Source organism: Oryzias latipes, chromosome 16 (genome assembly GCF_002234675.1).
Source record: "Oryzias latipes chromosome 16, ASM223467v1".
NCBI lineage: Eukaryota > Metazoa > Chordata > Actinopteri > Beloniformes > Adrianichthyidae > Oryzias > Oryzias latipes.
The window spans coordinates 25,356,155-25,373,308 of record NC_019874.2 but is presented as its reverse complement, the minus strand read 5'-3'; the positions used below and the strand labels follow the sequence as shown (position 1 = coordinate 25,373,308).

The 17,154-nt window shown below is 38.0% G+C and overlaps 1 protein-coding gene and 1 long non-coding RNA gene across 3 annotated transcripts; one reads left to right on the top strand and one right to left on the bottom strand.

The window, feature by feature from the left end:
• Positions 1-5,455: 5,455 nt before the first annotated feature.
• LOC101171940 lies at positions 5,456-9,652 on the top strand. Of its 2 annotated transcripts, XM_020710339.1 has the most exons (7): positions 5,456-5,547; positions 5,764-5,863; positions 6,014-6,124; positions 6,229-6,318; positions 6,457-6,580; positions 7,329-7,395; positions 8,672-9,652. In XM_020710339.1, the coding sequence occupies exons 2-7, from the start codon at positions 5,821-5,823 to the stop codon at positions 9,026-9,028; spliced, it is 792 nt and encodes a 263-aa protein (XP_020565998.1). In that variant the 5' UTR covers positions 5,456-5,547; positions 5,764-5,820; the 3' UTR covers positions 9,029-9,652. The 2 variants fall into 2 exon arrangements, with proteins under 2 accessions (XP_020565998.1, XP_004078504.2); XM_004078456.4 differs by having other exon boundaries at positions 5,486-5,863.
• Positions 9,653-13,416: 3,764 nt separating this feature from the next.
• LOC110016771 lies at positions 13,417-16,087 on the bottom strand. Its single transcript, XR_002292118.1, has 2 exons — positions 15,859-16,087; positions 13,417-13,776 (listed from the first exon to the last, which is right to left on the bottom strand). It is a non-coding gene; the product is annotated as an uncharacterized LOC110016771 (long non-coding RNA).
• Positions 16,088-17,154: the final 1,067 nt, after the last annotated feature.

The following is a 17,154-nucleotide window of genomic DNA, read 5'->3' as shown; positions in this document are numbered from 1 at the left end:
TTTATTGTTTTACATAATTTTTGTTCATTTTTGGAAATACAATATTAAAGTCTTACAGATGTCTTTTCTATGTCTGTATAGTGTACATATATATTTTAAAGAAATGGAACAAAACTATAAGTTAAAAACCAGAAGCTGCCATTTAAAGTCGAGGAAAGCATCTGATGGGTGTCCCAATTTGTTTATTTGACCACTTATCAAAATCAAATGGTTTTTTGTCTTTTACTAAAGATATTAAATACATAATTTAAATGTTAAAAATGGCATTATCTGCAGAAACTAAATTGAATCTAAAGCTAAATCTTTAAATCCTTTCTTCATTCCATCGTGATCCTATTTTGCTTCTTAGGATGTGTCACTGCAAAGCAGATTGGCCTTACTATTTACTAAAAATATTCTTAAGGTTCATTAGGAAGAGTCATGCAACGAGACAATGAAAAAACAACACATTTTTAATAAAACAAACAGTACCAACAACGTTAAAACACAATTAAGCAAATAAAATCCATGCAAAATCCAAAAGACTTCGACATACAGTAAGTTTGTCTGCCCTCACAGTCAAGGACAGCACCACTGGATTGACAAAGCAGAGCAAAGCAGATTGCCCTGCTCACTACTGGATTTCATATTCATAATGTTCACTAGGAAGAGTCATGCAATAAGACAATGACAAAAAACATTTTTAATAAAACAAACAATATGATGGTGATAGGCTTACAGACTCGAGGTCCATTTGCCACAAAAATACACAAAACATATAAAAGACGTGATGATAAAAACAGAACAGTCAAACAGGTATAAGAAAAATGACATAAAAAGTATTAGATAAAAACAATGTCATAAAAGTATAAAAAGGTATCATGAACTTAATAAAAAGACTAAAACTGCTGACTTAAACAAATAAATGAAAAAATTAAAAGTTTAAAAAAGACGATCGTACCAAAACCTCCAAATAGGGGATTGGTATCTGAAAGTGTTGTGCTTTACATTGGTGAGAGTTAAAATGATTTCATATATGAAGGATTAAGACGACAAATAAAACCATAAATAAAATGTCTGAATTACGCTTGGAGAGTATTAACTCTAGCACCAACAAACAAACTGCTTGCGCTGCACCACGTAGGCTGTTTTAATAAAATCCTTAGGGCATCATTATAGGCAATCTGTAGCTTCCTCATGCTGGATGCCATATAATTTGTCCACAAAACAGTACCAACAACTTCAAAACACAATTAAGCAAATAAAATCCATGCAAAATTCAGAAGATTGTGACATAAGTATGTCAAGTCTGCCCTGACAGTCAAGGACAGCACTACTGGATTTGCAGGCAGTGGTTTCCCTTTTTAAAGATAACTGGAACAGTGGTCTCCTGTGGAGGCTGGCGTATAGTATGGGGTCCGGGGAGCCTCAAGGAGGGTCTCTGGTCCCTTTGTTCCTGGGAGAAATGTAACTGTCCTCTCTGTGAAGGTGCAGAGCCCTTGAGATCAACAGGCAGACTGATGCAGCGTCTGCTGTAATGCAGTCATTGTCCCGCCCCGTCAAGGTGAATATTGAGCTGAGCCAATCATCAAAGTTCTTCATTTAGCTATTAATATTTGCTCTAACCTTTCTTTAGTGATGAACTCTGAGTCATCCTTTAAATGTATTGCTCAATAAAGGAAGCTATAGAAAATAGGGGGGGAAACGCATTTATTCTACTTCCCTAACTTGTCTTTCCTTCTTTGCCTTCAGTGTAGAAGAATTGTCAAAGACAGTCAGAGAGTGAAATGTCTATTTTTTTATTTTTCAAAATGAAAGGCTTTTGTAATAAAGGGAAGAGTTTTAAACGGTACTTTTTAAGCCTTTTTTTTAAGGCATCCTAAAACATATGACTGTTAAACTTATTGCGCTTAAAATGTTAGTTAGGCTTTTATTATTGATGTTTGATGTCTTTCTTTCAATGACCCGTTCAGGTTGTTTAAAACTTTAATGTGATTAATATTCTTTTTTTTCCCATGTACTTTTCCTAAAAATTCCCAAAGAAGAACATCGACAACACCTCATCTTCAATTCATCTGTTCTTTTTATTGTTTGACTACAGGCAATACAAACTAACAGGATATCCAATTTGATATATAGATAAAATCAACTTATTTTTTCGTTAAATTAAATATTAATTGTAAGAATATCCCTGTTAGTCAGCCTTTGTTTAAAAACATCTATAACTGCTTTGAATTTGCTCTGGTATCGTAAATGAACATTCAACATCCTATTATTTAATGCTTCTTTTAAAAAGTGGATGATCACTGCTTCTGGTTCTGCATTGTTGCTGCATCTATTACAACATAGGAGTAATCGATGAAAGATGTTTCATCTCCTTTGGCTGAGTCTGATTTTCTCTTTGAGAAGCACCGGTTCTTCTAGAACATCCTCTTCCTTCCAGCTTCCCATGATTGTGCTAAATGGAGCAAAGTCAAAAATTATAAATGTAATATCCAGTTTTTAAAGACCCACTCCAATGAAAATTTTGTTTTTGGTGTTTTGAACATGTTGTTGTGGCATTTTTCTGATGATGGAGGACACAGTTAAAGAAAATCAAGCTCAAAATCAAAAACAGAATTATCATAATTAAAAGAGCATTCAGGACACTTTAAAAAAATGATGATCAGAGTGTATCTTTAAAGAATATATAACATGAAATAATTAACTGAAACAGATATCATCCTTAAAAGCACAAGCTTAAAAGAAAACATTGATACCACGGTCCCATCCTCAAATGTTTCAATTACATAATCAATTTAAAAAGATAAGATGCTCAAAAATTCATAAAGGGCTGCTCTGTGGTTCAAATCCTGCCTGGCACCGTCCTTTTTGGAGTTTGCATGTTCTCCCCATGCATGCGTGGGTTTTCTCCAGTTTCCTCCCACATTCCAAAAACACACTTCATATGTTCATTAATTAGTCTGAATTGTCCTTATGTGTGACTGTCAGTGCTTATGGGTGTGCGATTGTGTAGCCCTGCCACTGGCTGGTGATGTGGGTGAGGCCCGCCTTGGCCCTGCAGTAGATTTGACGCTGGAACCCAGAGACCCAAAAAATTAGGTAAGAAAATGGATGGACGGAAGGATAGATGGATGGATGGATGGATGGATGGATGGATGGATGGATGGATGGATGGATGGATGGATGGATGGATGGATGGATGGAAAATCCAAATATCCTTTTGACCTGACTAGTAAGGGCAGGAAATGAAAAACAGGAAGCTTGTACCCACACTTCCTATTGTTTGGTTGACCCACAAAGCGGTTGTGTGAGTTCATTGCTCCTAAAGGTTCATGAAGAATAAGCCAGTGAAAAGAATTGGTTCAGCTTTTTATTTAATAACATCAGCTAAAATGCAGAACACAGCTATTTACACAAATTTATAGTAAATTTTATGCATTTATGAATTTAAAAAAAGATTGAATATAAATAGTTTAAATATAAATAATAATATTAATTAAATTAATAATAATAATTAAATATAATAATAATAAATATAAATAATAAATCTTTAACCCTAACTTAAAAACCTGAAATAGGGAAATAGGTTGCCACATTTTTTGTTTAAAATGAACAAAACACCATTGTCAACACAACTTTTTTTTGTGTGTGCGTGAAATCCTTTCCGTTGCTTTGTGGCACAATGCTGTCACTTGCTGAGTGTTATTATTAGTACAGTGAGTGTAATTAAACAAGACAAACTGCTCAGAAAACATAAATTTAGTCTGACTTCCTTTTCCTCTTCTTTGCAATGACAGGTTCTTCAGTCTTGGGACAACCAGACTGTTCTTTGATTCTGCATCTCTATCAGTGATGAAGAAATCACAGCAGAATCAGGACTTTGTGTTGTGATACCTTGTTCTTTCCAGACTCCTTCATACTTAAACCTTAAAGGAAGCTGGACTGCACATCAAAGCATCTGAACATCACAATCAAGGAGGAAGTCAGTATGACAGTGATGTCCATCTCATACCATTCTTTTGCTTTTTGCAAGAACTATTTAACTCCAAAAACACGTTGTTAAAAACCTTTTTTGTGATGCTCCTCATAGTTAAACGAGAAACCATCATTGTCCCTCTTATTAGGGTTTACATTACTTATATTATCCTCTTTGATCATCAGTATCTTTTGGAGTGTCATTAGCTTTTATAACATAATAAATTTTCTTAGATTCACATTTAATGCAACATTAATGTACTTATTTGTTCTGATCCCTAAAAGGAGCAGAAAAAGTCAGTTAAAAAAAAACAGTTAAAAAGCATTTAACCAAGCAGAGTCATATTTGTTCAATCTTAAAAGAACTGTAACATTTCAAAGTCACTTCATCTTCATAACAGTCTTGCTCATGATTCTGTTTTTAATTGCCTTCACTTCACTAAAAACTATAAGTGTTTGTCGTCAGGGGTTCTTGACATCAACCCACAGCTAAACTTAAACTCCTCTGTGATACTGACTTCTAAGGTTCTTCTGTTATCAGACACGGTTTTGTTTTTTCCTCTGTGATACATCTGTAACTTTAGAATATTATGCTCTACTTCTGCAGAGCTTAAAGTAATGTGAATCAGGGGTAATTTAACATTTTTTTACAAGTCAAAAAAACTGTAATATGACGAGATAATGAATTACTTTAGAATAAAAATAAAAATAATCTATAGTTTCAAATTAGCTCACACTAGACAATAACAATCTAAAGATGAGGTTGGAGGTGACAGGAAGGAAACCAAAAAGGATGTTGTGAAGAAGGACATAGGGCAGCTGCTGTGAGTGAGGAAGACGCAAAGGTTGGATGATTTGCTGTGGAGCCCCCTACAGGGAGCAGCTGAAAGAAAAAAAAAGTTAAGAATTAAGAAAATCAGGGATCAGATGAAAGTGAAGCAATGATGATACACTTTGATGGTATTTTTAATTGACAATATTAACTACATTCAGAACTTCATCTGAATCTGCATTTAAGAACATTAGTGTATCATTTCTCCTGTTTATTATTGTTAAGTGTTAGTCTTTTGGACTAAAAATATTTAAATCTTACTGTCCTCCTTGCTATGTATACAGTTTTTGCTGCATTTTTAAAAAGAAATACAGCAACATATTGAATCTATTTCAACTAGAATCTTTTGGTCAATGATCAACAGGAAGTTGAAAAGCAGAAGCTGCCTTTAGACTAAAAAAACTAATTAGACTAAAATACTTTTTACGTATATCTGTGACGTTTGATCGAACACAGCACAAATGTTTTGCAAACATTTTAAATAACATCCTTTTAATGCAGATGTTTTACTTAAGGAAGTTAATTTTATGATTTTTTTTTTTTTACATTCATTGAATTAAGCTGCACAGAGTACATCAAGTAACTTTATATAGAGAAGTCTGAGAGAGGAAATAAAGGTTAGCTGCGTGTAGAGAAACTTCCTGGAAACTTTGTTTGAAAAAAAATGCATAAAAGGAGAAGGAAGAGTTAAAGAGAGCATGACAAAACTGAGAACAGTTCAGTTTGAGAAAACGAGGAGAGGATTCTCACAGGAAAATGTAGGAATATATTTGATCAACTTTGTAAAAGTTATAGTTTTTATTTATACTTTTCAATTAGACCATAAAGGGACATTGCAGGAGGATATAAAGGGAAAGAAAACTCAAAAACCAGTAATTCTTTGTAACCTGCTGTATTCAAATGTGTTCAGCCAGGCTTGACAGTGTTTTTGAAAGTGTTTCCATCCGTTGAGTTGCTGTTTCTTGTACTTTGAGTGAGTTTTTTTGAAAGAAGACGGTTCATCCAGTGGAGGAAAGGATCTGCTGCAGAAAATGCTTGTTGTCCAAATGCTGACTCTCATCTTGGCTGTCACAGGTAAAATGGAAACAAATATTTAAACTTCTGATTCAGATCGTTTAAACTGTTTTGGTTTTTACACTGTATAAGTTTGGTTTGATTGGCTTCCTTTCTGCTCTGTGATTTGATAAACGTTGATTTGTTTGTGTGTTTTGTTGGAATCTAAAGCTGAGAATGCGAATGAAAGCCACTCGACTACTGATGTACCACAACCGAATGCATCAAATCCCCCCAAAACTGATATCAACAAACAAAACCAAACCACGAGTACTGTGATAGGTAATTCATAATTTTATACAAGTCCCTACTGTTACATAAGTAGTATTCAGCGCAAACTGAAATGACATACAATTTATTTTTCTGTTTGTTTTTGTCATCTTTAGAGGTCACAATGGTCGGCCGCTCAAACATCAGCATGTCCAACATTGACTCCACAGGTAACAACAAAACTTCCAACAACACAAGAATTCAAGGTAAGCAAGGACACTCGTGAAAACAAGGCAAACACACACACAGAAAAACCCTCCAAAATCATATCCAGTGTTACAAACTGATGCTGGACATGTTTGGTTTGAATATTCAAGATGACAAACAGTAAGACTTTTCCACAGAAATATTTAAAGATGTGCTGAAGAGTATCCAGGAGGTGCCAGGCATCATTTTATTTGGGGCTGGGTCTCTGATGGGGATCGTCCTCACAACCGTGATCTTCTGTATCATCAAAGCCTGTCAAAGGTACATTTTCATTTCTATTAAAAGTGTCCTGTTTGAAAGTGTATTATGAAAGTCCAATATGAATCAGGCTTTTCTTTAAGATTCTCATTAAAAATTCTGCATGATAAACCAAATCATTGCATCCCGCCTTGCCTTTGACACTACTGTTTTTTTCTCCTGTTATTAACTAAAAGCACTTACAGAGTCACTGAAGATTCAGGATTCTCTTGTTAATTTTTTGTTTTTTTTTTGGTCAAAGTAATTGACTTCTTCTGGCAGCATCAACAAAACCAAACCACGAGTACTCAGAGTACAATCAGTAACAAACATTTGCTTCATCAATAAGTTGTTGCCGTTTCTGTGCTTCAAAAGCAAATGCCATTTGAAACGGGCGTATTTGAAACTTAGAAAATATGCAGGGCTTCACGGCTCATCATATTTTCTAAATACAGGCAAATAATCCAAGCCCTCAAACCCCACCCTTCTCGTGTTCCCAAATAGGAAATACCGCCATGTTGAAACCAGTCGACAGTGAGTAATGGCAATGGCGATGGTAGTTTCCATAGATACAATGACTAATGCGACGTGTAAACACAGAGCTCTCAGCAACGTGGAGGGGAAAGGATTGCTCCATCCAAATGGTCTCGCTCACAATTCAGTGGCGAATTTCTAATCTCTCTGGCTGACCAGAGAGAATTACAGAACAGCGTAGAACTTGTGCATCTATTATTTCAGTCTGCTTTTTACTTAATGTCACTTGTTTTTACAGATGCAACGAGAAAAGATCATCCTACCCATTGGGTGTCATGGAGATGACCGCTCAAAACTCTCCAAAGGTATTACTTCCTTTCTTACATGCAGTGTACTGAGGGTGATAGTAAAACCAGTAGATATGAAAATAGGTTAGAAAAATGTCAAGAGTCAAAAGCCAGTTGTCTGTCACATTAAAATAGATCATTATTTAGTTTGACAGAATAAAGAAAGACAAAAAAAGAAGTTTGGAAATCCCCTTTAACCTCTACAAGTGAAAGTCGGCACTGAGCCCAATTAATTTATGGCGTAACACAAACTTGCATAGGGTCCTAAAACAGCCACGTTGTTAAAAAAGCAAAAAAAAAATATATATATATATATATATATATATATTTATTTTCAATATTTTAAAGGACCTATATCATGTTATTAGAGTCGCAGAGTTAGTTTCACAAAGTCATTTTGCTACCCAGAAGTAAGACGGCTCGATTTCTGAGGCACCGTCTTTCGCTCCTTGTGGGTGCCTATTTCATAACGTCAACCTAGAGCCAGCCTCGGCAGTGAGTCTGCATCTCACCCACGAAAGCGAACAACATCCAAACTTTTTTTGAAGATAGATGTGCATATTGCGCATACAAAGGAAAAGCGTTTTGCTGATCGCTGCTAGCTCTGCAGAGAAATTGGGTGTTTGAATTAGCCTGGGGGGCGGTGCTGGAGACATATTTAACCCAAATTTTGATGTCACTAAAGTTAAGTCTGAATTCCCTCTCTACTCACTAACCCGCTAGAAAACGAAATATATAGTGCCCTGGACTTTAATTAAATTTGGACACATGCTCACTATATGCCAAATATGGCTTCATCTATTTGCCAAATAAAAAATGTAATAAATGTGAAAATTTTACAAAGAATATTTATTAATCCACTGTCTTTTATTTATACAAATTTAGTTGATTTATACATTTTTTTATCTTTATAATATTTTTCAAATGATATTTTGTTCAAAAGCAATGCATTGTATAGTCTAGAGAGCATAAATGAACACTGTATTTTTGCAGAGGCTTCTGGGGCATTTCCGGGGTGCTGAATTTTTAAATTATCGATTTGGCGAGCGCCCTATATAGAGTACTAAGTAGTGAGTAGTGCGTGAATTTGGACAAACGCCTTGATAGTGTTAGTATGACTCTTGTTTGCAGTGGAGCTAGTATTGTACATGACCAAACTGCTTCTGGTGGGACCTTAGAGTCTTGGAGCTCTGATTTCGTACTGCATTCAGAACCGTTCAGAGAAGATTTGTCATCAATTTAATTTGAATTTAATGAGCCGACAAATGACGTCATCTTAAATTGTCCCTGACAGGCGGATGGAGAGGCAATCCAGGATCAAGAGGCAGCAGACGGAGACGTCGGATCTGCTGGACAGTTGTTACTCAATGGGGACGGGGCACCAAAAGAAGCAGAGTACTCAGATCTTGACTTCTCTGCGGCAAAAAGCAGGAAGGCCCCAGAGGTGGTGACAATCCCAGAGACTGAATATGCTGAGATTAAAATAGAAAATCAAGCCCAGATTGTTGAGGAGGATTGTGGAATAATGGAGGGCAACCACGAAACACTGATGGAAGATGATGTGGTGAATGAAGAGGAAATGCTTCACGTGCCGCCTGAGGAGGCAGCTGTAGATGACGAGTTCTCCAGACAGATTACTGATGAGACCTGAACTCCAACTGTCAATGGAGTTATACAGGATTTCACTTTTATTTTACCCATGTGTATATGTTTTGACTGTTTATGAGAAGTGGACCTGACCCCTCCCCCCTTGCATTCTAAACGGAAGTACCCGCTGGCTTTAAGAAACCAAACTCCCATGTACTAAGAAACAGCTATTACTCAGTCATTATATTTGTAAGAATAACCATTCCTGCTCTCGTACCGTTTTTTACATGTTCGACTGCTACTGTATTTTTTTATCAAACTTTTTTTTAAATTCCAAGTCGAACATTGGAACCGTTTGACAGATCTCATGTCGCCCACTTTGAAGTGGTAGGGGTGTGGACTTCCAACGAGCTAACTCTGTATTGGTGAGAGTGGTTGCCATAGAAACAGTGACTCATAGACTCTTGTTCCAACATGGCGGCGACCATGATCCAGAAAAATGGCGACTTATTTGGCTTAATTTTGTGTAAACTGGTAGTAAGTTATTAGATATGGATAATCCCAAATCAATTCAAATTTAAAAATTTTTTGTACAAAAGTATTTTCTAATGCTAAGCAGCTTGAAGCGCTCAACAGTTAAACAAAGCAAGACAAACAAAATAAATAAATAAATAAAATTTAAACCAACGCTTTGCTGTGCCTTTCCCCTCCATTGACACATACACCCCATGACCCCACACACAATGACTTATGGATGATGGTCATATCTTTGCTTCTGGATGTCATTGAGGGTGCCGTTCTTGCTTCATGTTACAATTTTCTCCACTGCTGAATAACTGAATCCAGTGTCCAGACAAAGAGAACATGCCAGTGCAGGGTATGTTGGAAGCAGACAATCTAGCCTTTGGTACGCACTAGTGATCTAACTGATGAAAATAAACTCAAACGTATGTAAAAATAAATCCCACTGCAAACTTTGAGAACAGGAAGTTGAGAGATAGTGAAAATAAGCTTCTGCATTTAGGGGAAGTACAGAAGAATCCACACAGCACAACATGCACATGTACCCTATGCAAACCCAAAGCTGTTGCATGGGCGGTGAACATTAAAAATAGGTATGTATCAGTGTTGTAGATTTCCGATTCTGATTCGTTTTTTTTTACGTGGATTCTGATTCTCAAAAGATTTTTTTCCCCATTCAGATAAGATGTTTGCAATCGATAGAAGGTAGAAAAGAAGAAACTTTAACACTAAGAAGTTGATACAATTCTTGATTTAAAACCAAATTGTATGTTATACTGTTGAACAGAATTGTGGAAAAAGTAAGTCGTAGTATCACTACTGCATACAAGTATGTTTAAGTTGAAAGTGTCAAACGCGCATGGAAGAAGAATTTATGTGTTTTATTAGATTAGCCAACTGAAAGGTTTTTCTTTATTGTTACTTGCTTATATACAGAGTTTTAGGGCCAGTTTACAAACATTTTTTTTTTATTGCAACTTTAAAGTCCTATATCTATCAAAAGAAAAAAATTAATGAGAAAAAACACCAAAGTGGTCTGTTTATCGGAGCCGTGCTCAGAGAGGAAATTTCACGATAGGTTTCAACCATCAAGAACTGTCAAACCTTTTGGCGACTCAAACCAGCTGTCTGCAGCTCGGTGTCAGTAAAGTAGAGTTTAGCTTAGAGACACGTTTGGGTGTAGATTACTGCTACTTTATGGTTTTGTTCATTCACATACCTAGAGGTCGATTTGTCACCTTACGTCATATAACTGTCACACACACAAGAAACATCAAAGGGAAATGAAAACAGTGTCACATACGTCCCTTCCTCCAAAGGAAACATCTTGTTTAAATACAAAACGAAAAAGAGGAATGAAAATAGCACAAGAACGTTGAAAATGCAGAAAACTGGGCCTCTTCAGATGGAAGCGTCACACAGACTAGGAGATCTTGTCTGTCATGGAGGAAGAAATTATTGGAAGAGGACAGCTGCAGGGAAATGGATGACTTCATCAACAGACTGCAGAGATCCTGCAAACCACCTATCAATAAATAAAACATTAATAAACTGTAAATCAAACCAAGGAGCTTCCAAACCTTTGAAACATTATTAATGAACATTCAGCTTACCTGTATAATTGAGTTCAGTTGGTCTGCTCTGCTGCTGCATGCTGCTAGCAGTTCTTTATGCTCACTTTGACTTTAATCTCATCAATTTACGAGATTTATAGTGGTAAATATGCAACTTTAAATATTCTAAATTTACAACAAAAATTTGTAGATTTACGACTTTAAATTTCATAGTAGTTTTTTTCCCCCTTTAGGTGGCCCCAAAACTCTGTACTTATTAGAAAATTGTAAAAAACATTTATACATTTTTGTTTTTTTGTTGTTTTGCGATACATGAATTGAATTGAAACAAAACCGTGACCCCAAAAGACGAGGTTTAAACCAAGTCATGGGGAAAGTGAATCGTTCCATCACTAGTGCGAACCATACACAGCCTTCAACCAAGATATCAGTGAATAAAAAAGAAAATGGAAACAACACTAAAATGGTGAAGGTGGTGAAATGATGTCAAACATTTATGCAGCGTTTACCACCATTGCAATGCAATTTTCACACCAAGGAAAATTAGAAGAAGTTATGAAACTCTGGTGATGACTGTGTGTATGGCTGTATGGGGGTTGAGTGTGTGCTTGCATAATTTACCCTCTTTGGACTTTTTCTGACACACGATCAATGAACAGATAAGGATCAGTACTTACAATAAATATTTAGTATTTAAATGCACCAAAACACAATTTATAGGCTCCAGGTTAAGTTCAGATAAATGCGTGAAAGGAGGTCAGAAGACGTCAGCTAAGTAAAGTTAGCGCTGGGGTGTTTATGTAAACAGTTGTCAGATGCCCATTCTGAATGGTGGCAGTTCTACAAAGTTGTATGTGTGTATTACACAACACACACACGCACACAGGCACACATTTAAGCAATACGTTTCTTTTTATCACAAAAGGGTATTTAAAGTTGGGCTTTGTTAAAGCCAAATGGTCTTCAACAATGCTCCCACAAAGAGAAACAGAAATGCATTAATTTTAACAAAATTCTGAGTATAATTTAGCTTGATTAGTTTTTAAGTGAAGTTAAGTGTTTTTAAACAAGATCACATGATCATATACAAATTGATACCTTATTAAAATCTGCGAGAGATGTTTGTTTCCTCTTTCAGAGGTTGAAAGTAAACAAAAGCTTTTCTCCTCAGTAGAGAGTATTTCAAAAGACAAACTAAGCTCTAAAAGCTGAATAAATTATGACTTTTAAGAAACTTTTATCTATATTTTTAAATTTTTCATCCTCCAAACAACACAAAAATACTCACATAATCACACAGGATGACAATTGTTTTATAAGGCAAAGTTTTTTCCTTCTTTTCAATTGAAAAGTGGTCATTGATGAAAAGTTCAGAAAAAAAATTGGCTGGACCTCTTTGCAAACCCACCCCCCTACCCCCCAGCCCATTGCCACCTTTGGGTTCTGATAGGAAGGATTAGGTCCATTGGTCTGAAAGTTAAGGGTCTTACTCATCCCAGACTCCCTCTGGGGCTTTTTTGGGTTGAGGGTTTTGTTCTGCTTCAGGGGAGGGTGGCCCCAACCTGGCTCCTCCTCCTGTGGTTTGGAGCAGTCAAGCCTGGAGGTTCAGTGTACTGTGCAATGCATCTGCTGCAGTCGCCTAGCTGAGATGCTGAGACTGTTCTTTTATGACACTTCCTCTTGTCATGTGGAGAGGGCGCTGATACAAGGCATCTTGGGAGTTGGTCTGCTTTGAGCAGCTGTACAAACCTGCAACCCCCCCTGAATATTTGAGCTGTAACAGCGGTGGGTCCAGTGGTGGTCTCTCCAGGTTGTCTGAAAGATGGAGGTTCTCACGACTCCATTAGGATTGCATGGGACCTTTGCTGCATGGACTGTCACATCGCCCGCTGTGGGCCCTGTGCTGGGGGGTTCACATCTTCCATTTTATGTTAAATCATATCCTGGCATATTTTAATTGGGATGGCTGCACAGCCACACAGGGATCAACTTAAGGTGTAGTCTACAGGTTCACTTGATATTTAATTTACTTTAGGTATTGTTATATATTAATTTGTAGTTGATACTTTTTCATGTGAGGTGTACTTTCTTTATGTGGTCAAAAGATGGAGCCAAGCCAAAAAGCACTGCAGGAAGGTTCAAGATCTGCACGGGGAGAGGAATGGGTGTTTCTGTTCCGTGTGGTTGATGTTCTTGTTTCCACCCCTCTCTTGTGTCATTAATGATTTAATCCACTCCTGTAACCCTTTATAGGGCACTCATTGAAATACTCTAAAATTCAAAAATTCAACCTTAGAGTGTTATTGGAGAACATAACAAGACTTCATATCATTGGTGACATTTTTCAATTTTTTTATTTTCATGTAGAAAATCAATGCCAATGAAGTTACCATATTTGGTCACTTGCCCGTGAGTGGGAAAACAAATTCCAATAAGTATACATATATATATAAATATAAGAAAAACACATATTATGTATTTGAACATCACTTTTAGAACATAAACGTGATAATAACAAAAAGTGCTGATAACAAAAGTGTTGAATAGACCCTCACACAACTGTGTGTGAGGGTCTGGGAATGTCCTGGTTGTTGGTGGGTGGGGCGAAGTCGGGGTCTGACACATCATCATCTTGATCCTCATCAACATCACTAATGTCAGGGTGGACTGGCACAACAGCAGTCTCCCTCCTCTTGCCATAAAAAATTGATGGAAACTAAAAATTAAACACATGCAATAAAACAACTTTCATAACATCATAAACTGACAAAAATCACTCTTTATCACTATTCATAAACTAAAAACAGTGTTTAAATTCTCCATGAATCACTGTATAGTGATATAAAACATTTGGCAACATTAAAACATAATATTCTAAGTTGTATTTCTTTATTTGTAAAGAAAATGCACTAATATGGTTTGTTAGATGCATAGGGCATATGTCCAAAAACAGACATCTTCTTTCTCTTTCGGCTTTTCCCATCAGGGGTCGCCACAGCGAATCATCCTTTTCCACCTCACTCTATCATGGACATCTTCTACCCTAACATTAGCCAACTTCATGTCCTCTGTTAAGACATCCATGTATCTCCTCTTTGGCCGTCCTCTTGCCCTCCTGCCAGGCAGCTCCATCTCCAACATCCTTCTACCAATATATCCACTATCCCTCCTCTGAACATGTCCAAACCATCTCAGTCTGGCTTCTCTGACTTTGTCGCTGACACAGGCAACATGAGCCGTCCCTCTGATGTACTCGTTCCTTATCCTGTCTAACCTGGTCACTCCTAAGGAGAACCTCAACATCTTCATCTCCGCTACCTCCATCTCAGCCTCTTGTCTCTGTCTCACTGCTACCGTCTCTAACCCATAGAGCAGAGCTGGTCTCACCACTGTCTTGTACACCTTTCCTTTGAGTCTTGCTGACACTCTTCTGTCACACAACACTCCTGACACTTTCCTCCAACCGCTCCAACCTGCCTGCACTCGCCTCTTCACCTCTTTTCCACAATCCCCATCACACTGAACTGTTGACCCCAAGTACTTAAACTCCTGCACCTTCTTCACCTCAGTCCCCTGTAACCTAACGCTTCTACCTTGATCCCTCTCGTTCAGACACATGTATTCTGTCTTACTACGACTGACCTTCATACCTCTTCTTTCCAGAGCAAACCTCCACCTCTCTAGCTGTTCCTCCACCTGCTCTCTACTCTCACTGCAAATTACAATGTCATCCGCAAACATCATTGTCCAGGGAGATTCCTGTCTTACCTCGTCTGTCAGCCTGTCCATCAGCATAGCAAACAAAAAAGGACTCAAAGCTGATCCTTGGTGTAGTCCCACCTCCACCTTGAACTCCTCTGTCTGACCTACAGCACATCTCACCACCGTCATACTTCTCTCATACATGTCCTGAACTACTCTGACATACTTTTCTGCCACTCCAGACGACCTCATACAGTACCACAGCTCCTCCCTCGGCACCCTGTCATACGCCTTCTCTAAATCTACGAACACACAATGCAGCTCCTTCTGACCTTCTCTGTACTTTTCCATCAACATTCTCAAAGCAAAAATGGCATCAGTGGTGCTCTTACGGGGCATGAAACCATACTGCTGCTCACAAATCTCCACCTTCTTCCTAAGCCTGGCTTCCACTACTCTTTCCCACAGCTTCATTGTGTGGCTCATCAACTTTATTCCTCTATAGTTGCTGCAGTTCTGCGTGTCACCCTTGTTCTTAAAGATTGGGACCAGAACGCTTCTCCTCCATTCCTCAGGCATCTTCTCACTCTCTAAAATCCTATTGAACAACCTTGTTAGAAATTCCACTGCTGTCTCTCCTAGGCACTTCCATACCTCCACAGGTACGTCATCAGGACCAACGGCCTTTCCGCTCTTCATCCTTTTCAGAGCCTTCCTAACCTCATCCTTTCCAATCTCTGCTACTTCCTGCTCCACAACAACCACATCTTCCTCCCTTCTTTCCCTGTCATTTTCCTCGTTCATCAGCTCCTCAAAATACTCCTTCCATCTTTTCTGTACACTCTCTTGGGTTGTTAGCACCTTTCCATCTCTGTCCTTAATCTCAATCAATTTTTTTTTTTTTTTTTTTTATGTCCAAAAACAGACATACCAAGTAAAATTTTGTTTTTAGTGAAAAGGGCGTATGATCAAATATGGTGCCTGCATTTTTCATGCCGTATTTTCACTCATTTCAATAAATTCTCCGCAAACAACTTATATGTCAACACTTAACACAACTATTCAACAATAAAATTTATGAGTTTCATCAACTTACCATGGTTAGTTTTGACGATTCCTTTGAAAATGTCCAGTGAACTGAGCTGCAAAAGCAACTTTTTCTGATTTTGCAGAGAAAGGGAAATTTGATCTGACCCTGCTCTCTGCTGATTGGTCAAGTTGCACAATTGAGTAACCTATAATGTAGGATGATCTTTGCTGAGTCATGGGGAAAGATCCCATGACTCTTGAACTCACTGAGACGGGGGAAGGGCGTGATAAGTAACAGGGGCCTGTTTCAGAAAGGAGGTTAAGTGTAAACTCTGAGTGCATTAACCCTGAAATCAGGGAAACCCTGGGTTTTCCGTTTCAAGGCCCGTACACACCGGGACGAATATTCGCCAGGCGTTATTCGCCAGCGTTTTTCGCCACGTTTTTTGTGTTCACACCCAGGCGATTTTCGCTGACGATGAGTGGAGTGAACATGCAATTTCATTCCCTGACATTAGATGGCGCTTAATGTAAAACAGAAATACTCCTGTACACAAGGTGGCGCTGCGCAACTTTACGCTTCTGAAAGTCGCTTTTCACTCAGAAGAAGAGAGCAAGTATTTACACGCTTGTCAGAATCAAACAAAGAAAACATGAATATTTCAAGCACCAGTAGCTCCAACTGGTGCTTGGTTCGGGGATATTTTAGAATGTCCGTCATTATTGCTTCGCGGCTGTGTGTAGACGCTACTTGGCGTCTATCTTCTTCGCTGGTATGTGTGCTCAGCAAGGCAGTTTTGTGTTTGAGCGCCCCCAAGTTGTGTTTTACTGTAACTTCAGAAGCTCCAGACACGTGAGCAAAAGCGCCATTCTCATTGGTCGAGTAGATTTCGACGCGACGCGTCGAAAAAAAAAAACGAACCCGAGGCGTTTTTTTTTTTTGACGCTTTAACGCCTGGCGTTTTTTCGCGTCGGTGTGCACACTCTCGTTGGTGCCCTTTGTTTAGTCACGAGGCGTTAAACGTCGGCGAAAATCGCCGGCGAAATTCGTCCCGGTGTGAATGGGAGGTTTGTTAAACCAGAGTAAATAGAGTAAGTCAAACCCGTTTCTGAAAGAGAGGTAACTTATACTCGGAGTCAGTATCCATGGTTACTTATGCTGTGAACCTAACCTGGTCGGGAGCAGGTTTTATTCTCCAAACTCAAAGTTTATGCCGGTCCCCTCCCCTTTTTAAAGACGAAGCGGTATTTTTCGCTTTAACCTTCATTGCCCAAATGTCCGTCACACAGAGACGGTCTAAGTGACAAGAATGGCTTGTTCTTTTTTGGAGGACCGAATAGACGAGGAGGCTGCATTAATTTG

Bases quoted from the DNA above. Each gene is read 5' to 3' on its own strand.
- LOC101171940 (XM_020710339.1), top strand. From the start codon at position 5,821: ATGCTTGTTGTCCAAATGCTGACTCTCATCTTGGCTGTCACAG. The intron at 6,319-6,456 runs GTAAGCAAGGAC...ACTTTTCCACAG, and splicing joins CAACAACACAAGAATTCAAG to AAATATTTAAAGATGTGCTG. The intron at 7,396-8,671 runs GTATTACTTCCT...TGTCCCTGACAG, and splicing joins CCGCTCAAAACTCTCCAAAG to GCGGATGGAGAGGCAATCCA.